The 23,253-nt window shown below is 38.8% G+C and overlaps 1 protein-coding gene across 4 annotated transcripts in view; it reads right to left on the reverse strand.

Annotated features, from left to right (window-relative positions):
* The window catches only part of DIAPH3 (diaphanous related formin 3), a 556,147-nt gene that overhangs the window by 493,182 nt on the left and 39,712 nt on the right, over positions 1–23,253 (reverse strand). For 3 of the 4 annotated variants that reach the window (XM_065896254.1, XM_065896253.1, XM_065896252.1), the window contains one exon: positions 7,460–7,627. The exons of the other annotated variant lie outside the window; for it this stretch is intronic. In XM_065896254.1, the coding sequence (XP_065752326.1) occupies positions 7,460–7,627 (168 nt within the window). The remainder of the gene's footprint in view (positions 1–7,459; positions 7,628–23,253) is intronic. 4 annotated transcript variants of the gene reach the window in all.

Raw genomic sequence — 23,253 nt, forward strand, 5'->3', positions numbered from 1 at the left:
ATGAACAAGAAATTCACAGAAGAGTAAACCAAAGGGCCAATAAGTGTGTCAAGAAATGTTCAACCTCACTTATGATCAAAGAAAAAAAAATTGTTTAAAGTATTAGGTAACCTGTTTATATCCAACAGACTTTCAAAACTTAAAAAGCCTTATTATACCACTGCAAACTCAGTGACATTCTACAAATTAATCAGGTGGAATCTTCGAGTGTCGAATTCATAAGATACAAGATTAAGGACCTCTTCTAGACTGAGGAGATTTTAAAACATGACAACTGAATACAACACACAGTTCTGAACAGGATTCTTTTGCTATAAAGAGCACTGCTGGTACTACTGGTAAAACTTAAGAGCGTGAGGATTAGTTGACAGAAATTGATCAGTGTTAGCCTCCTGATGGTGGTGGTTATATTGTGGTTAAGTAGGAGGATGTCCTTTTTTGTAGACTAATACTAAAATATTAAGGGGTTATGAGACATTGAGTCAGCAACTTACCAGTAAGTAGTTCAGAAAAAAAGGTTTTTTCCTGTACATTTATCATTAAGACACAGAAAACTTCTTTTTTTTTAACATATAGGAATAAAACCAACAGATTCAGGGTATTGTTCACCTTCGGGAATTAAAGAAGAATGTGATTGAAAGGAGTACACAAAGTATTTCAATTAATTATATATGTTCTATCCTTTTTTGTATACCTCACATACCCTATTTAAAAATACCACTGAACAAAAATAGATTCAACTTGAAAGTACATACTGAAAATTGTTTCAAAATTAACTTTTGAATGCCTTTAGGATTATCTATACTATGTTTCCCCACACTAAAAGCTAAAATATGTATTAAATAGTAGGTCATCTAAGCTCTTAATGCCAATAAACACTTCAAACACATGCTTAAGAGATAAAGCTGATGGCATTTTATAAATGTGCTCCCTCCTACATTACAATAGAGCCTAGTAAACATCTTCCCAAGAAAAGATTAGATCATTACTATTCATACTTAAGTATTCGTGCAACTCTATTAGACCATTTCTTCCATGCTTACAAATGATGACAGGAAGTCCAGAATTTAAATAATTTTTGTTAGAGTAATTCTGTCATCATTGGCATTCATTTAATGCCTGCTGATGATCACATCTTGATAGATGACCTTTCTTGCAGCTTTCGTTCTCTCAACAGATAGTGAAAGTGAGAAAACAAAAAAAGATATGAATGCATGAAATCTCTCTTCCTATTCATTATTTTAATATTTTTGTGTTATTTAGCAAACTGGCAATTAAAGCTAATTTCCACCTAAACACAGTATTGAAGGTGAAAAGAAATGTAGTCTTAGAAATCTTAAAAGTTAGAAAGATGTACCTAATTCAACAGGCAGTTATTTGCGATGATAAACCAGTTGGATGATGCTGCATGGATTTAATCTAGCAGAGAGACATATCAAAATAATAAATAAAGGATAAATTACACAAGGGACTTATACACAAACAGCTCTGAGGGGTGAAAGATCTGTACACTGAACACTGTAAGTCACTGATGAAAAAAGCTGCAGAAGACACAAATAAAAGGAAAAATGTTCTGTGTTCTTGGGTTGGAAGAAGTAGTATTGTTAAAATGTTCATCCTACTCAAAGCCATCTATATATTCAATGCAATCCCTATCAAGATTCCAATGGCATTTTTAGAGAAACAGTCCTACAATTTGTATGGAACCACCAAAAACCATGAATAACCAAAGCAATCTTGAAAAAGAACAAAGCTGGAGACATCACACTTCTCAATTTCAAACTATATTACAAAGCTATAGTAATCAAAACATTATGGTACTGGTATGAAAACAAACACAAAGAACAACAGAACAGAATCAAGAGTCCAGAAATAAACCCATGCATATATGGTCAACTAATATTTGAAATGGGAACCAACAATACTCAATGGGGAGAGATAGTCTCCTCAATAAAGGAGGAAAAACTGGATAATCACATGCAAAAAAAAAAGCAAGAAAAGAAAGAAACTGGACTCCACCTTATACCACTCACAAAAATTAACTCAAAATGGATTAAAGACTTAAATTTAAGACCTGAAACGCTAAAACTCCTAGAAGGAAACAGAGGAAAAGCTCCTTCATGTTGGTTTTGGCAATGAGTTTTTTGAACATGACACCAAAAGCACAAGCAACAAAAACAAAAATAAACATGAAGGATTTCATCAAATTAAACAGCTTCTGCACAGCAAAAATAAAAAATCAACAAAATTAAAAGGCAACTTATGAAATGGGAGAAAATATTTGCAAACCACATATCTGGTAAGTTAATATCCAAAATAAATAAGGAACACATATAACTCAAAAGCAAAGAAACAAAATCTGATTAAAAATGGGAAGAACTAAATAAACATTTTTCCAAAAAGGTTAAACACATGGCCAATAGGTACATGAAAAGGGACTCAACGTCATTAATCATCAGGGAAATGCAAATCAGAACCACAATGGTTATATCACCTCACATAGTCAGAATGGCTGTTTTCAAAAATATATATATCAAGTGCTGGGGAGGATGTGAAAAAAAAGAACCCTTACGCATTGCTGGTAGAGTGTAAATTGTTATGACCACTATGGAAAATAGTACGGAGGTTCCTCAAAAAATTAAAAATAGAACTATCATATGATCCAACAATTCCACTTCAAAGGATACAAACTTACAGTTATAAAATGAATAAATTCTCAGGATGTAATGTACAGAATGGTGACTCTAGTTTAAAAAAATATTATATAGTTGAAATTTGCTAAGAGAGTAAACCTTAAAGTTCTCACCACAGGGAAAAAAATGATAATTATGTGAGGTGATGGACGTGTTAACTGACCTTCCTGTGGCAATCACCTTAAAAAATATACCTCTATCAAATCATCACATTGTATACTTTAAGTTTACACGATGTTAAATGCCAATTTTATCTCAATAAAACTGGAAAAAAATAAGAAAATAAGTTCAGTTTCTAGTTTGTTGAGGTTTAACATTTCTTAGAGAGCTTGACTATAGCTGCTCTTTGTAGAAGACAGAGCAAAGGGTCAGAATATAGGGAATATTCTACAGTATGAAAGGGCTCCAATCCCCTAGAAGGAGTGTGTAGGGAACAATTGATAAAGAAAAGACAAGAGGGACAGAGGCAACATTCAGAGGAAATAAAAAGAAGAGGAGGCATGGAAAGTAAACTGGCATGAATTGGCTAGAGAGGAGAAAAATCAGGAAAAGGAAAAAAGTGTCACGGTACCCAAAGGAAAAAGAGAAACACAAACAAGAGGTCAGCTGTGCTGTGTTACATGTTGCAAACAGGATCTGATGATTGGAAAGCCACTTAGAGTTAGAGGGGTAAACACCTACAGCAAAACAACAGCAAAATGAAAAGCTATTGGTAGAAAGAGCCAGAGTAAACTATTCTTGTGGAGGACAGGCTCTGAATGGAACAAGATAAAGGACAGGAGCTGTGGTAAAGGACACATGAGCTTCCCATGGACAGGATATGGATCCCAGGGAGAAGCAGGCCCGGGCCATCTAAGAGATACTGCATCCTGAAGGTGACCCCACCAGAGGAATGGTCTCATGGAAGTCTGGGGCAGAAGGCCAAAGGAGACGTCACCAGTGACAAGGGAATTATAGGTGAGACTGGGAGCAGGGAAGCCATGAAAATACCACAGGAGAAAGGAATCCACATTTGTAATCCCCTAACCTCTGACAGGCAAAATGGTCCCCCAAAGATATTCATGCCCTAAGCCCTAGCTTCTGTAAATACATCAGATGACATGGCAAAAGGGACTCTGCAGATGTAATTAAGGTTACAAACTTTAAAACAGGTAAATTATTTTGGATTTTCTGGGTGAGCCCAAGCTAATACATAAACCCTAAAAAGCAGAGGACTTTCTCCAGATGGAGGCAAGAGATGCCACAGAAGGGGAATTCAGAGAAATTCTAAGTGTGAGATGTTGTGATGTATCTGAGATGTAAGGGCCCATGTGAAGGATAGGAAAGAGGCCTCTCAAAGCTAAGGCAGCCCCCAGAGGACAATCAGGGAGAAAACCGGGACCTCAGTCCTACAACATCAGGGAACTGGACTCTGCCAACAAAATGAAATCAGAAGAGGATTCTCCCCAAAGCCTCTGATAAGAGCCTCTGACACTGACTTCAGCCTTGTCAGCCTACAGAAACCAACTAAGTCGACCTGGACTTCAGCCTACAGAACTATGAGACAATACAGTGGTGTGGTTTTAGCCATCAAATCTGTGGCAATTTGTCACGGCCAGCAATAAAACTAACACAACACCCCACGGCACCAGTGCTAGATTATAAATACCCTCAGCCAGCAAAGTATTTTTATTCCTCCTCCCCTCATCTCCAATGTCATCCTGGAGGAGATAGGTTCAGTCTGGAGAGCAGGAAAGAAGGGAACTGCAGTGTGGGGAAACAGAGCAGAGCCCACCAGAGCCCCAAGCACAGCCCCAAGCATGGCCCCAAGCACAGCCACGACCACGGCCCCAAGCATGACCCCGACTACAGCCCCAAGCACGGCCCCAAGCACAGCCACAACCACGGCCCCAAGCACAGCCACCACCACAGCCCCAAGCACAGCCACCACCACGGCCCCAAGCATGGCCCCAAGCACGGCCCCGACTACAGCCACAACCACGGCCCCAAGCACGGCCACAACCACAGCCACAACCACGGCCCCAAGCACAGCCACTACCACAGCCCCAAGCGCAGCCACAACCACAGCCCCAAGCACGGGCCTGACCACGGCCCCAAGCACGGGCCTGACCACGGCCCCAAGCATGGCCACGACCACAGCCACGACCACAGCCTGCACTGGAGGCTTTAAGTGGAGCAGCCTTGAAAGAGGGAAAGTGAGAGACTTTCTCTGGATAAAAGTTAACTTATTTAAATTAAACTAGGGTTTTCATTATCTGAAAGCAAACAGAAAACTCTGGGACCTACAGTGAATTTTATCCAGGGGTAGGAAAGAATAAGCTGAAAGAGCTGGTTTAAAGGGGCAATGGCTGGAACAAACAAGTCACTTTCAATCTGTACCTACCATGTTCACCTCGGTCAAAAAGCCAGCTACACAGATCTACTGTGAGTTCAAGAGCAACCACTGAAATTTGACGTCCATAAATCAAAGCTGTATACACAGCAATGCTCACACAACTATTTCACATACCTAAGATCTAAAGAGAAACCAAGATGAGCTTTCAGATAAAAACTCTGCTTTCACTGGATGACACACAGGGAAAAAAAGCCCTTAAGAAGTAGCATAACTAAAAATTCATCACTACTTTTAAAAAGTGCACTGAAAATGTTACCCAGCGACCAACTAAATTAATTTCCTAAATAAAAGTGAAATGAGTACAAATGTTGAAGGATTACACTGTACTTTGCATTCATTAAGTAATCAAGTCGACACACTGTCTTTCAAAGGACCATCTTGAGGAGGGAAAAGAGGTGTTCTTCAAAACAAAGATTTTACTTCATGAAAAAAATCATCTAAGTACCTTTGATAACGTTAAACAAGATTTTTTTAAACTGTACAATGCCAAAACAAAGAATCTAGATACAACTTCTAAATGAAACCTCATTTTGGCAAATGCCAAAAAATGAAAATGGCAGATTATTCAATGTTGCTTCCTCAAAAGAATTTTTATTAATAAAAATGGTACAGATAGGTGCAAGCCAAAAATAAAACCCAACCTAAATCTAGCATCCTCCCCAGATATAAAAACAGCTTTAAATTTGTCAAAGGTGTGGTATCCCACCTGACAAGCCTGAGAAATATCACTAGTCCACATTTAAAGGCGAAAGACCCTTCTCAGCTTTAGAATCTCCAGCAGGTTTTCCCTGCATTGACCACTGTGATGTGGTCAAGGTATCAGAAGGGGAGAAAAAGAAAAAAAAAAAAAACCTTTATTTTTTTTAAAGCCTTTACTTGTGACAAACTCACTCATTAGCAAATTGGGCAGCCCTGAGAAATCAATCATTCATTTTACTTCTGCTGAGTAAAGTGAGTTTGACTACAAAAGATCTTCTGCCAACAAGGAGACCTGTTTAAGATTTAACAAGTGGGGCTTCCCTGGTAGCGCAGTGGTTAGGAATCCGCCTGACAATGCAGGGAACACAGGTTTAAGCCCTGGTCCAGGAAGATCCCACATGCCACGGAGCAACTAAGCCCGTGCACCACAACTACTGAGCCTGCGCTCTAGAGCCCGCAAGCCACAACTACTGAAGCCCGCGCGCCTAGAGCCTGTGCTCCACAACAAGAGAAGCCACCGCAATGAGAAGCCCGCACACTGCAACAAAGAGTGGCCCCCACTCACCGCAACTAGAGAAAGCCCGCGGGCAGCAACAAAGACCCAACACAGCCAAAAATATAAATAAATAAAATTAATTAATTAATGTAAAATTTTTTTAAAAAAGATTTAACAAGTGATCTGGCCCAGTTATTAAAATGTGTAAACACTTCAAAAATGCCAAAATCCATCTGCCCTGTTCATACAATTAAAATTGATACTCTTAGCTAGGAGAAGGGTAAGAAAGCCTAACAGAAACATACTTCTAAAGTCATCATGTTCAGAACAGAATACCATCAACTGTGTTCTGTACTTCCTAGGTAGTTGTACTTTAACAACTACTAGCTGTGGTAAGCCTCCATAAATGTCTAACATCACTGGCCTACTTGCTTTACTTACTCAGATGACACCAGCAATTATGAACCAAAAGAAAAATTTTTCTTAACAAGGTAGTCACAAGTGAACCAAAAATGTACCATTCCAGAATCTCACAGATAATTTAGGTAGTGGTTCCACATATGATACGTGAATGAGGGGGCACTTTATTATCTTGAGTCCTCAAAGGTAGTCTTGAAGAAATCTACCTTATACAAGTCTCATTGACAGATGCAAAGGCTAGCAAAAATGGTTACGTTCTTTTGTTCTAGACTGAAATTATATCAACTTGTGGTGATAAAAGAATTACAAAGGCACACCCCAAATTCAGTGAGTTCAAGTGCAGATTTAACTGTTGCAGGACTATGCAAACCTGGTTATCGTGAGAACTGAGAAAGGACTCTAAGGTCCAAAAATCAGCACACTTAATGCACACAGCAGAGAGCTGTGACCGTCATTCTCAAATGCAACCGACCCAGACAGACCACTTAGATAATCCATTTAAGGCAAAAAGTATATCATTTGATACTTTAGAGGTTTACGTTTTTATGTATTTCTGTGTAAAACAACTGGTATGACATTTTTCTTCGGATTCTTAATTTTGTAATCCTAAAACTCTCTATGCCTTAAGTACTATCTTAGTGACATCAGAAATCACCTATGGAACCTGAGTTTCAGACATGTGTGGTTCCATTAACATAAGCCGAAGCAAAGGCTTTTTTTTACATCAAACGTTATATAAGGAATCAAAATTCTTACCATCATCTTTTCAAAAAGCTCTAAGATTTCCTTCTCTGACAGTGGCTTTGGAATGTTTTCATTCATCTCTGAAGTGCAATCATTGCTTGAAAATGCAGTCTTCAGGTTGGAAAGTGGAGTCCTTTCTTTCTTGCTCCCTGGAATTCTTATGCTGGCAAATCTGTCCAGCTATGAAGAAAGATAAAATAAATAGCACACACGTAAGTATTCTCTTCTCCAACATTATTTACCTAATTCCCAAAATGAAAAAACAAACAGGGTCAATTACATTATCACTGTGATTTCATCAGGAGGCTTTCAATTAATTCAGCACTTAATCTTTAAAATTAAAAGAAATAATAAATATAAAAATAAGAGTCTTCATAACCATCCTGTCTAAAGGCAGAAGAGATACACAACCTCAAAAGATTCCTTCTAATCTTAAGATTATAGAATTAAGAGTCTAATGAGTGACGTTTGCTTTACAGATTAACAAATTAAGCATTTTTACAAAGGTAACTTAGCTAATTTAGTGGTTGGCATTCTAACTAGTACTCAGTGTCCTGCCCCCCAGCCCCTCATCCAGTGTCCTTTTCATAGTACAGACTATGGGGTGGGGAGGTGGGGGAGCAGGGCATGATTTAGGCATTTTAAAAATTGACTTTTACTTACACCTCCATAACTTGTTGGCCTGAGAGACATCACATTTGTCTTTATTCAGGTTGGTCTGTATTTGAACTTCATGAACAACTATAGAGTAGCTAAAGCCTCAGGAAATAAAACTGGATTTTTGCTGCAATGAGATTTCTTCTACAATTATATCATCAAATAGTCCACGGATATTTGAAAATGCATAGACTAGTTTACAAAGTTAATTGTTCATTCATTGAAAATTGCTTGAATTTCACAAGTTCTATTCCTAACAGAGAACCTAGACACATACAGTGTTTCAAGTGGTAACCAGCAAAAAAGGTAAAGAAGTGTGTACTTAAAAAGCACAATGATTCTGGAATTATTCAGCATAACTGTGCACACATTAAGCTACTATTTTCACCATATATATGTGTAGTACATAGTCCTGTACTATTCACTGTAGTAGCTACTAGCTATGTGTGGTTATTTAAATGTAAATTAAATTTTTTAATTCAGTTCCTTAGTTGCCCTAGTCACATACCAAGTGCTCAAGAACCACAAGAGACTAGTGGTTCCCGTATTGGTCAAAGCACACAAAGTACATTTCTATCATGACAGAAGGTTCTACTGGATAGGGCTACTACAGCCCATTAAAGAAATATAACACTTTAAATTCTGTTTAAAAGGACAGTAAGTCACAGTATTGATTATTCACTTCACTAAAGAAATAGGACTTTTTTCAAATAATGATATGCAAAGATAATAATGTTTATCTTTCAAAATAGGTCTTGAAGTTCACTTTGGAGATAATCCCTAGGAAAAACACCATGTACTATACACTCACACATGGTCCATCTAACATGAACTAAACATTAAAGTACTAACAATATGACAGCTTCTGGCAGGATTACAAAGTAGTCACAAAACACCACTGCTCTCATCCTAACAACAAAAGAAGCCAGATACCCTACAAAATTGTACTTGCTACTGTTTTCAACCCATCGGGAAGCTGAGGAAACAAGAAAACCTGTAAGAACTAAATACTGGGACGTGACAAACTGCTTTTATCCCTGACGAACAGCTGAAGAAAAATAAAGGTAAAGAAAAACCAGCCAAGTCTTTTTTATGAACTTTGACAGCTGCATGGGTACTGGCATGAGAGATTAGAATTCCAAGGGCCTCGGTCATGAAGCTCCAACCATGGAGCAAGTCTGCACCCTCCTACCAACTCTTTCCCTCAAGTCTTCACCAGCTACACGGGGTAGGAGGCCAATGGCTGGGGGCAGAGCAGGAAAGTTGAGCGGTATGCTTGCTCCCTGAGGCATGAAAGGTCTCTCCCAATGCAAAGGAGCTGCTCTCCGAAGGCTCTGGACCAGACAGAAGACCTGAGAGAAATCTAGGCCTTCTCAGAGCACACAACAGCTGAGCACAGCTGACAGAGAGCACACGAAGGCTGGGAGCAGGATAACAGGTCTCTCTGAAGAAACAGAGAGACAGCAATGGAACTGAAAACAAAAAAGAGAATGCTACAGTAACCCTAAAGATGGGCATCAGGACTTTAAAGCAGAAAGAAATATTCCACGGTTTTCAAAGCTAAAGTTCAGTTGTAATGTCAAAAAGCAGATTTCCAGAATCTCATTAGCACTCAGATCCTAAGCCCTCAAAACATCTGAGGCCACAGATGAGCTGAATAAAAAACCGAAGCAGCAGGAAACCAAATGCAGCTCAACTAGAGATTATAGTGACTCAGACCCCATTCCAACAGCCTGAAAGAAGGGCATGCCCTTTCTTGGAAGCAAATATTATTTAATTTCTACTGTAATTAAATAAAATGTCCACCATACAATCAAATATTGCTAGACACACAAAGAAGCGAGAAATGCGCCCATAGTCAAAAGAAATCACCTAGAGATGGCCCAGAGGGTAGAATTACTAAACAGACTACTTAAAATAAGATTTATAAAAATATGCTAAAGGATATAATGAAGAGTGGCCATCATGCATGAAGGATGGAGAATTTCAGCAGCAAACCATGGATACTATTTTTTTTTAACAATTAGAATGAAAAATGTATCAGAAATGAAGAGTTCATTAGATGGCCTTAACAGAACCTGAACATTGCTGAGGAAAGAATTGGTGAACCTAAACACATATCAATAGAAAGAATCTAAACTGAAACAAAAAGGAAAAAAAAATGGGAAAAGCGAAAAAAAAGAATAGAGTAACCACAATCCGTGATACAATATTAAATGTTGTAACATAGGTGTAACTGGAGTCCAGAAGCAGAAGAGATAGATAGATAGATAGACAGACATATACATATATCAATTCACAGATCCAAGAAGCTCAGCAAACCCCAGAAAGAATACTAAAATAACAAACAAAAACCAAACAAACAAAAACAGCTAGGAGCCTCATAGTCAAACTGCTGAAAATTAAAAATAAATGGCAAACCACAAAAGTACAGCCAGAGAAAAGAAGACATTATATATAAAACAAAAATGATACAAATGAAAATTTCTCACCAGAAACAATGCCAGCAAAAGACAATGGAATGGCATCTTTGAGGTACTGAAAGAAAAATACCCTTATCCTAGAATTCTATGTTTAGTAAAAATACTTTTCATAAATAGAAGCAAAAGAAAGACATTTCCAGACAGACAAAAGCTAGAGAATCTGTCGGCAGCAGATCTCCTCTACAAAAAGTGTCAAAAGAAGCTTTTCAGGCAGAATTGATGGAAATGGAATCCCATATTTACAAAAAGAAATGAAGAGCAATGGAGAGGTTGCTCTTTTAGAAGTTGGTGATACAAAGATAAATGAGCTATTTAGAACGTAAATAACAACAGTCCAGTGGAGGAGACAAGTACATAGACAGGTAATTATAAAGCCATGTAGACAATGCAGCAAGAAGTGTATACAGTGTATCACAGTAGCAAAGAAGAGGGCCCTCTAACTCACCAACATAAACTTTCCCTGCTTTGAAATAACCCAGAAACATAAAATTATCTCCACATGAATATATGTCCAGAAGTTATTTCTCTATGTACATCAGTACTCCAATCCTTGATACTTGTTTTAAAAAACTAGGGACACCCAACAGCTGTTTTAAGAAATGGAGCTGGTTCCTCTGTCTATCTTCTGAATCACTACTTCATTGCCATCATTTCTACACATGTAATATCAATTCTTGAGTGTAGAAACTATGCTAACTCCTCTTCACACACCACACACACACAAAAAAAGTTAATTAATATGCTAAACATAATGAAGTGAAATTAAGCAAAACATCATCAATGCAACATCAATATTATAAATGTAAACATGTCAATGAACGGGAATAGTAAGTTTAAGCAATTCACAAGCTAATTTGTGAATACTTAACTTCCAACAGTGTAGAAGAAATCAAAATTTTAGTTTTCACCAAAAGTCAAAATTTTTTTAAATAAAAATCTCTGAAAGTCATAAAAATAACAATGACTAATATTTATTGAGCCCCTTCTATATCTATACACTGTGCTAAGAGCTTGAAATGAAGCATCAAGTTGAATGTATTTGTTTAATCCTTCAATGAGGAAACTGTATGTTTAAAGAACAAGCTCCAGAACACTTTTAAACATAAAAATGCCATAGTATTTAGCCTAAAAAATAGCATAAAGAAAAAAAAAAAATCAACCCATTATGTTTTTAGATGTAGGACTGCATTTGTATCAATAAACAATACCAGAATTTGTACAATAATACAAAATCAGCACACCTCCCCCACATGCTTAGCACCTAAACTCTGCAGGAGGGGTGCCTTCTATCCAAGTGTTAAAACAAATGTGCACTGGACCACTAGCCTAGCTAGATAAAGGCAAGATAGGAAAAATTGGCATATTTCTTTTCCAACTTCTAACTCTATAAAGATGAAAAAAATCAGTGTTTCATAATTTCAATGCTTTTATTTATTTTCCCTGATTAGAAAGGAATGAAAAACAAAATAAGGAAGGAGCCGTGGGAGAAAAATAAATACAATCCTTCTATATTAGAACAGTAAACTGAATTTGTTGAATACCTCAGGCTTAAAGTAAAAAGCATTCCCAGGTATGTGATGCTCTATTGAGCACTACAAGTAGTTTCCAAATAATCTGGGCACTATTACAAGCTAGGTACAGAGTGAACATTACTATCAAATCAGTGTAAATGTTCTAAAGAATTTTCATTTATTTTAAGGGATGATACTATGACTCCACACGTAAATGGGGGGAAAAAAAACCACTCCTAATTTATCTTTCATGGAATTACACATACAATTTGCTTAAACCAAGACACAAGAGAACATAAAAGCAAACTTTTAAAACACTTTTGTACATAAAAACACGATAGAAATCCCCATCATACTAACTGTAAGTCGATTGTTATTTAATTTGGCAATTTCACTGCAAGTGTATGTGTTTTACAATGTGCACTTGGACTGCTACTCCTAATTTCACCTGAAATTCTCTTAAAGTTCAGCTAGAAACACAACCCAAGCAGGTGAAGTACACAATCTGCCTTTGTTGAAGAACTGGTTAAATACACAGAAGACTCGGGGAATCCTATTATAATGCTGTTTGGAGGTGGTACACAACACGATTAATATGGCTTCAGCTGTGTCTGGGGTGTACTGGGTTTTGTAAATTAATATCACTTATCTTCAGGGGGAGGTAAATGAGCACTCTACTGAGTATTATCTCATACTGATAATCAGTAACGACAGTTTTAAAAAATTTAAAACTCTATCTGGATGTTTAGCTATTGTATAACACTGTAAGAGTGAAAAAACAGTTTTTACTGTTACAATGTTTTAAATGCTAACAGAGCAGTGATTGTTTTTAATTTAAAAACAAAAGGAAGGGGAGGAGCTTCAAGATGGCAGAAAGTAAGGCTGGAGATCACCTTCCTCCCCACAAATACCTCAGAAATACATCTACATGTGGAACAACTGCTACAAAACACCTATTGAACGCTGACAGAAGACCTCAGACCTCCCAAAAGGCAAGAAACTCCCCCACGTACCTGGGCAGGGCAAAAGAAAAAAAGAACAGAGACAAAAAGAATAGGGACGGGACCTGCACCAGTGGGAGGGAGCTGTGAAGGAGAAAAGGTTTCCACACACTAGGAAGCCCCTTCGCGGGTGGAGACTGCGGGTGGCGGAGGGGGAATCTTCGGAGCCGCGGAGGAGAGCACAGCAACAGGGGTGCGGAGGGCAAAGCGGAGAGATTCCCACACAGAGGATCGGTGCCGACCAGCACTCACCAGCCCGAGAGGCTTGTCTGCTCACCCGCCGGGGCGGGTGGGGGCTGGGAGCTGAGGCTTGGGCTTCGGTCCGATCACTGGGAGAGAACTGGGCCTGGCTGTGTGAAAGCCTGAAGGGGACTAGTGTGCCATAGGTAGCCAGGAGGGAGTCCGGGAAAGTCTGGAGCTGCCGAAGAGGCAAGAGACTTTTTCTTGCCTCTTTGTTTCCTGGTGCGTGAGGAGAGGGGATTAAGAGCGCCACTTAAAGGAGCTCAGGAGACGGGTGTGAGCCGCGGCTATTAGCACAGACCCCAGGGACGGGCATGAGACGCTAAGGCGGCTGCTGCTGCCGCCACCAAGAAGCCTGTGTGCAAGCACAGGTCACTATCCACACAGCCCCTCCCAGGAGCCTGTGCAGCCCGCCTCTGCCAGGGTCCCAAGATCCAGGGACAACTTCCCCGGGAGAACACATGGCGCACCTCAGGCTAGTGCAATGTCACAATGGCTCTGCCACCGCAGGCTCGCCCTGCATCCGTACCCCTCCCTCCCCTAGGCCTGAGTGAGACAGAACCCCCGAATCAGCTGCTCCTTTAACCCCATCCTGTCTGAGCGAAGAACAGACGCCTGCAGGAGATCTACACGCAGAGGCGGGGCCAAATCCAAACCTGAACTCTGGAAGCTGTGCGAACAAACAAGAGAAAGGGAAATTTTTCCCAGCAGCCTCAGAAGCAGTGGATTAAATCTCCACAATCAACTTGATTTACCCCACATCTGTGTAAAACCTGAATAGACAAGGAACCATCCGAAATTGAGGAGGTGGACTTTGGGAGCAACGATGTATATATATTTTTCCCTTTTTCTCTTTTTGTGAGTGTGTATGTGTATGTTTCTGTGTGTGATTTTGTCTGTATAGCTTTGCTTTTACCATTTGACCTAGGGTTCTGTCTGTCCGTTTTTTTGTTGTTCTTATTTTTTTTAATTAAATTTTTTTTCTTAATACTTCTTTTATTTTAATAACTTTATTTTATTTTATTTTATTTTAATCTTCTTCTTTCTTATTTTTTCTCCCTTTTATTCTGAGCCATGTGGATGGAAAGGCTCTTGGTGCTCCAGCCAGGCATCACAGTGGGGCCACTAGGTGACAGCCAAGTTCAGGACACTGCTCCACAACAGACGTCCCAGCTGCAGATAATATCAAATGGCAAAAATCTCGCTGAGATCTCCATCTCAAGGCCAAGACCCAGCTTCACTCAATGACCAGCAAGCTACACTGCTGGACACCCTATGCCAAACAACTACCAAGACAGGAACACAACACCATCCATTAGCAGAGAGGCTGCCTAAAATAATAATAAGGCCACAGACACCCCAAACATACCACCAGATGTGGACCTGCCACCAGAAAGACAAGATCCAGCCCCATCCACCAGAATACAGGCACCATTCCCCTCCACGAGGAAGCCTACACAACCCACTGAACCAACCTTAGCCACTGGGGACAGACACCAAAAACAACGGGAACTACGAACCTGCAGCCTACAAAAAGGAGACCCCAAACACAGTAAGATAAGCAAAATGAGAAGACAGAGAAATATGCAGCAGATGAAGGAGCAAAGTAAAAACCCACCAGACCAAATAAATGGAGAGGAAATAGGCAGTCTACCTAAAAAAGAATTCAGAGTAATGATAGTAAAGATGATCCAAAATCTTGAAAATAGAATAGAGAAAATACAAAAATCATTTAACAAGGACCTAGAAGAACTAAAGAGCAAACAAACAATGATGAACACCACAATAAATGAAATTTAAAATTATCTAGAAGAGATCAATAGCAGAATAACTGAGGCAGAAAAACGGATACGTGACCTAGAAGATAAAACAGTGGAAATAACTACTGCAGAGCACAATAAAGAAAAAGGAATGAAAAGAATTGAGGACAGTCTCAGAGACATCTGGGACAACATTAAACACACCAACATTCGAATTATAGGGGTTCCAGAAGAAGAAGAGAAAAAGAAAGGGACTGAGAAAATATTTGAAGAGATTATAGTTGAAAACTTCCCTAATATGGGAAAGGAAATAGTTAATCAAGTCCAGGAAGCACAGAGTCCCATACAAGATAAATCCAAGAAGAAACATGCCAAGACACATATTAATCAAACTATCAAAAATTAAATACAAAGAAAAAATATTAAAAGCAGCAATGGAAAAACAACACGTAAGGGAATCCGCATAAGGTTAACAGCTGATCTTTCAGCAGAACTTCTGCAAGCCAGAAGTGAGTGGCAGGACATACTGAAAGTGATGAAGGAGAAAAACCTACAACCAAGATTACTCTACCCAGCAAGGATCTCATTCAGATTTGATGGAGAAATTAAAACTTTTATAGACAAGCAAAAGCTAAGAGAACTCAGCATCACCAAACCAGCTTTGCAACAAATGCTATAGGAACTTCTCTAGGAAGGAAACACAAGAGAAGGAAAAGACCTACAATAATAAACCCAAAACAATTAAGAACATGGTAATAGGAACATACATATCGATAATTACCTTAAATGTAAATGGATTAAATGCTCCAACCAAAAGACATAGACTGGCTGAGTGGATACAAAAACAAGACACATATATATGCTGTCTACAAGAGACCCACTTCAGACCTGGGACACATATATACTGAAAATGAGGGGATGGAAAAAGATATTCCATGCAAATGGAAATCACAAGAAAGCTGGAGTAGCAATTCTCATATCAGACAAAATAGACTTTAAAACAAAGACTATTACAAGAGACAAGGAAGGACACTACATAATGATCAAGGGATCAATCCAAGAAGAAGATATAACAATTGTAAATATTTATGCACCCAACATGGGAGCACCTCAATACATAAGGCAAATACTAACAGCCATAAAATGGGAAATCCACAGTAACACAATAATAGTAGGGGACTTTACCACCCCACTTTCACCAATGAACAGATCATCCAAAATGAAAATAAATGAGGAAATACAAGCTTTAAATGATACATTAAACAAGATAGACTTAATTGATATTTATAGGATATTCCATCCAAAAACAACAGAATACACATTCTTGTGAAGTGCTCATGGAACATTCTCCAGGATAGATCCTATCTTGGGTCACAAATCAAGCCTTGGTAAATTTAAGAAAATTGAAATTGTATCAAGTATCTTTTCCAACCACAACACTATGGGACTATATATCAATTACAGGAAAAAAATCTGTAAGAAATACAAACACATGGAGGCTAAACAACACCCTACTTAATAACCAAGAGATCACTGTAGAAATCAAACAGGACATCAAAAAATACCTAGAAACAAATGACAATGAAAACACAATGACCCAAAAGCTATGGGATGCAGCAAAAGCAGTTCTAAGAGGTAACTTTATAGCTATACAAGCCTACCTTAAGAAACATCTCAAATAAACAATCTAACCTTACACCTAAAGCAATTACAGAAAGAATACCAAAAAAACCCCCAAAGTTAGCAGAAGGAAAGAAATCATAAAGATCAGAACAGAAATAAATGAAAAAGAAATGAAGGAAACGATAGCAAAGATCGATAAAACTAAAACCTGGTTCTGGGCTTCCCTGGTGGCGCAGTGGTTGAGAGTCCGCCTGCCGATGCAGGGGAGACAGGTTGGTGCCCCGGTCCAGGAAGATCCCACATGCTGCGGAGCTGCTGGGCCCGTGAGCCACGGCCACTGAGCCTGGGCGTCCAGAGCCTGTGCTCCACAACGGGAGAGGCCACAACAATGAGAGGCCCGTGTACCGCAAAAAAAAAAAAAACCTTAGTAAAAAGTTGGTTCTTTGAGAAGATAAACAAAATTGATAAACCATTAGCCAGACTTACCAAGAAAAACAGGGAGAAGACTCAAAACAATAGAATTAGAAATGAAAAAGGAGAAGTAACAACTGACACTGCAGAAATACAAATAATCATGAGAGATTACTACAACCAACTCTATGCCAATAAAATGGACAACCGGGAAGAAATGGAAAAATTCTTAGAAATGCACAACCTTCTGACACTGAACCCAGGAAGAAATACAAAGTATGAACAGACCAATCACAAGCACTGAAATTGAAACTGTGATTGAAAATCTTCCAACACACAGAAGTCCAGGACCAGATGCCTTCACAGGCGAATTCTATCAAACATTTAGAGAAGAGCTAACACCTATCCCTCTCAAACTCTTCCAAAATATAGCAGAGGGAGGAACACCCCCAAACTCATTCTACGAGGCCACCATCACTCTGATACCAAAACCAAAGAGGTCACAAAGAAAGAAAACTACAGGCCAATATCACTGACAAACATAGATGCAAAACACCTCAACAAAAAACTAGCAAAGAGAACCCAACAGCGTATTAAAAGGATCATACACTATGATCCTGGGGTTTACCCCAGGAATGCAAGGATTCTTCAATATACACAAACCAATCAATGTGATACACCATATTAACAAACTAAAGGAGAAAAACCATATGATCATATCAATAGATGCAGAAAAAGCTTTTGACAAAATTCAACACCTATTTATGATAAAAAAAAAAGCCTCCAGAAAGTAGGCATAGAGGGAAATTTCCTCAACATAATAAAGGCCATATATGACAAACCCACAGCCAACATCATTCTCAATTGTGAAAAACTGAAACCATTTCCACAAAGATCAGGAACAAGACAAGTGTGCCCACTCTCACCACTATTATTCAACATAGTTTTGGAAATTTTAGCCACAGCAATCAGAGAAGAAAAAGAAATAAAAGGAATCCAAAACACAAAAGAAGTAAAGCTGTCACTGTTTGCAGGTGACATGATACTATACGTAGAGAATCCTAAAGATGCCACCAGAAAACTACTAGAGCTAATCAATGAATTTGGTAAAGTAGCAGGACACAAAATTAATGCACAGAAATCTCTTGCATTCCTATACACTAATGATGAAAAATCTGAAAGTGAAATTAAGAAAACACTCCCATCACCATTGCAACAAAAAGAATAAAATACCTGGGAATAAACCTACCTAAGGAGACAAAAGACCTGTATGTGAAAAATTATAAGACACTGATGAAAGCAATTAAAGATGATACAAATAGATGGAGAAATATACCATGTTCTTGGATTGGAAGAATCAACATGGCGAAAATGAGTCTACTACCCAAAGCAATCTACAGATTCAATGCAATCCCTATCAAACTACCACTGGCATTTTTCACAGAACTAAAACAAAAAATTTACAATTTGTATGGAAACACAAAAGTCCCCGAATAGCCAAAGCAATCTTGAGAAAGAAAAACCGAGCTGGAGGAATCAGGCTCCCTGACTTCAGACTATACTACAAAGCTACAGAAATCAAGAGAGTATGGTACCGGCACAAAAACAGAAATACAGATCAATGGAACAGGATAGAAAGCCCAGAGATAACCGCATGCACAGATGGTCACCTTATCTTCGATAAAGGAGGCAAGAATATACAGTGGAGAAAAGACTGCCTCTTCAATAAGTGGTGCTGGGAAAACTGGACAGCTACATGTAAAAGAATGAAATTAGAACACTCTCTAACACCATACACAAAAATAAGCTCAAAATGGATTAAAGATCTAAATGTAAGGCCAGACACCATCAAACTCTTAGAGGAAAACATAGGCAGAACACTCTATGACATAAATCACAGCAAGATCCTTTTACAGCCACCTCCTAGAGAAATGGAAATAAAAACAAAAATAAACAAATGGGACCTAATGAAACTTAAAAGGTTTTGCACAGCAAAGGAAACCATAAACAAGATGAAAAGACAACCCTCAGAATGGGAGAAAATATTTGCAAATGAAGCAACTGACAAAGCATTAATCTCCAAAACATACAAGCAACAGATGCAGCTCAATACCAAGAAAACAAATAACCCATGGGCTCCCTGGTGGCACAGTGGTTGAGAGTTCGCCTGCTGATGCAGGGGACTTGGGTTTGTGCCCCGTTCTGGGAAGATCCCACATGCCGCGGAGCGGCTAAGCCCGTGAGCCATGGCCGCTGAGCCTGCACGTCCGGAGCCTGTACTCCACAATGGGAGAGGCCACAACAGTGAGAGGCCCACGTACCGCAAAAAAATAAAAATAAAAATAAATAACCCAATCCAAAAATGGGCAGAAGACCTAAATAGACATTTCTCCAAAGAAGATATACAGATTGCCAACAAACACATGAAAGAATGCTCAACATCATTAATCATTAGAGAAATGCAAATCAAAACTACCAAGAGATATCATCTCACACCAGTCAGAATGGCCATCATCAAAAAATCTACAAACAATAAATGCTGGAGAGGGTGTGGAGAAAAGGGAACGCTCTTGCACTGTTTGTGGGTATGTAAATTGATACAGCCACTCTGGAGAACAGTATGGAGGTTCCTTGAAAAACTGAAAATAGAACTACCTTACGACACAGCAATCCCACTACTGGGCATATACCCTGAGAAAACCATAATTCAAAAAGAGTCATATACCAAAATGTTCACTGCAGCTCTATTTACAGTAGCCAGGACATGGAAGCAATCTAAGTGTCCATCAACAGATGAATGGATAAAGAAGACATGGCACATATATACAATAGAATATTACTCAGCCATAAAAAGGAACGAAACTGAGTTATTTGTAGTGAGGTGGGTGGACCTAGAGACTGTCATACAGAGTGAAGTAAGTCAGAAAGAGGAAAACAAATACCGTATGCTAACACATATATATGGAATCTAAAAAAAAGGGAAAAAATGGTCAGAAGAACCTAGGGGCAAGATGGGAATAAAGATGCAGACCTACTAGAGAATGGACTTGAGTATACGGGGAGGGGGAAGGGTAAGGTGGGACAAAGTGAGAGAGTGGCATGGACATATATACACTACCAAACTTAAAATAGATAGCTAGTGGGAAGCAGCCACATAGCACAGGGAGATCAGCTTGGTGTTTTGTGACCAACCTAGAGGGGTGGGATAGGGAGGGTGGAAGGGAGGGAGATGCAAGAGGGAAGAGATATGGGGACATATGTATATAATTGATTCACTTTGTTATAAAGCAGAAACTAACACACCATTGTAAAGCAATTATACTCTAATAAAGATGTTAAAAAAAGGGAGATATGTAATTATTAGTCATCTTAGAATTTGAAAAGTCAGAAAAACTATTTGTGATCATAAACATACTTCCTTAGAACCCAGAAGGGATTATTTTCATGCAACGCAGGAGAATTATTAAGCAAATAACAGTTCATTTTAAGTAATGAATTAATTCTATTTGAGGGACTTCCCTGGTGGCGCAGCGGTTAAGACTCTGCGCTCCCAATGCAGGGGGCCTGGGTTCGATCCCTGGTCAGCAAACTAGATCCCACATGCATGCCTCAACTAAGAGTTCGCATTCCACAACTAAGGAGCCGGCGAGCCGCAACTAAGACCGGGTACGACCAAGTAAATAAATAAATAAATAAATATTTTTTAAAAGTTCTATTTGAACACATATACCTGAAATCCAGAAAAATATATCACTTAAAATTATCAATTTTCATGCAATTTTGTACTACATTTAAGAGGAGGAAAAACCTTAACAGCTAAAATAACTTGGCTTTTTAATTATCTTTATTATTAACCAGGCAACTTGCTGATTAAAAACATGGCTCCAGAGTCTGACTTCTGAATCCTGCCCAGCCCCTTGCTTGCTGGGTTACCCTAACCAAACTAATTAAAATTTCCACAATAGTATCTTTGGTGAAGAACTGGTTAGATATACAGAAGACTGAGGGAATTCTATTATAGTGCTATTCGGAGGTGGTACACCACACTTAATTAATATGACAGTGAGTTGTTAATAGGAAATAAAACTACTTCTCACCTTTCAGCTTCAGGTTAAAAGACTGATCACTCTATCTAAAGTAGAACATCAGCTCACCCACTCCCCTTTCTCTGTCACAGCACACGGTTTATTTCCTTCATACATCCTGACATATGACTTACAAAAACCTATAATTTTCATATATTTTGTAAGTGTTGACTCTGCCTCTTTCCCACCAAAATGTAAGTTCCATGCTAGACAAACCATCAACTGTCTTAGTTGTGGTGGCCAGTCTCTAGGACAGCCCCCAATGATCCCCTGACTTGTGTAATCAACAGCACACTGTGAAAATTATGGAGTGTCATTTCCAAGACTAGGTCATAAGAGACATTACAGCTTTTGTGTTGCTCCCTCTTGGATCACTCACTCTAGGATATGCCAGCTGCCAGATCACGAGGACACTGAAGAAGACCTAGGGGGAGGCCCAATGGGCAAAGAACTGAGCTAAAGAAGCTAGAGAAGCAGGGAGGCATCTTGCCAACAGCCATGTGCTTAAGCCATCCCAGAAGCCCCAGTCAAACCTTCAGATATGAGAGCTCTAGACAACCTCTTCACCGCAACCTCCTGAGACACCAAGTCAGAACCACCCAGCTAAGCAAATTCCAAACTCCTGACCCACAGAAACAATATGAGATAATAAATGTTTGCTGTTTTGGCTTAGTTTGTTACACAGCAGCAGGTAACTTTTACAGCCACTGTTGTGTGTTCAGCCTATGGAACAGTTGCTGGCAGAAAGCTAGCAGTCAATAAGTACTTGAAGGTATGGATAAATAAGCAATTACTAGAGATAAAACACATAAAACATAGTGCCATCCCACAAATGTTTACTACTTAAGGGAAAAATATAATAACAAATTACAAATAAAGTATTGTAAATGCCCTCAAGAAAATCATAAGTAAATTAGCAACAGATAGAGACCAGCAATTAATTCTGGGGTTGAGAAGGAACCTCAAGAGAGGCTTTGGAAAGGGGATACACAGGGAATCTGGTGAGACTGATATGAGAATTACAGGAGATGGTGCATGTTACAAGCTAAGCAGTATATCTGCGTTTTTCCATGGTCTTTACTAAAATGCAAGTGACATCACTATTACAAAGAGACATCGTCGTGGGGAGGAAAACTGGCCGTTCACTGTTTCAGGTGTGATAAGCTAACCACCCCAGTCATAGGTTCACCCAATAACAATTCCCACAAACCCACCAACTACCTCATTCTACCTTCAATGTTCCTAAATATTACAAATGGGCATTTCCCACTTTTAACTTGTATTATTGAAATTTATGAGAAGTTCTTTAGCCAGACGCTTCTTTGAAAAGATGAAAAAGTACCACCCCCCCAAAAAAATTAACTACTTACAATGATTTGCTCACATTTAGATTTCATATAGTATTTTAATATTATTAAATAAAAAACATTATATTATTGAATTCCTTTAAATTGCTTGAAAATAAGTTACCACATGCAATATGTATTCCACAGCCAAGTGCCATGTGCAGAGCAGCCAATGGAAATGCCCACGTAGGGAAGAAAGAAGGCCTCAGTCTTTCTTTATCTGTGATAAAGTCACAAGTCCAATCCTACCGTGTATGTGTTCGGTTTCTCATTTGTTTTTTTGTTTTGCCTATGTTTATAATTTTTTTAAATACTAAGTTTCACTTAAAGGTTAATTAAAAAGATTTAATCCTTTCCCATTAAGTTCAATAACACCATGAATTCTACCACAGACCCCTTGGTGGTCCATGGACCACAGGTTAAGAGTCCCTGGTAGGTAGATGTGGAATAATAACAGAAATAGTGGTGGAAAGGAAAGCAATTCAAGTTCTAATGCTTGCAGTGAATCAATGGGAGGGACTAGATGACCTACAGTTGAAACCAACATGGAGAAATGAAATAAAAATGCTCAAGAAGCACTGGAAGTTTTTGAATGAAGAGCTACCAGGAAAATAAAGTCCTCAAATAACCCCTAGGTTTCAAGTAGAGCAAGAGGAAAGCAAACATTCAAAGATAACAGGCTTTGAGTT

The sequence above is a fragment of the Phocoena phocoena genome, chromosome 18, assembly GCF_963924675.1.
Source record: "Phocoena phocoena chromosome 18, mPhoPho1.1, whole genome shotgun sequence".
NCBI lineage: Eukaryota > Metazoa > Chordata > Mammalia > Artiodactyla > Phocoenidae > Phocoena > Phocoena phocoena.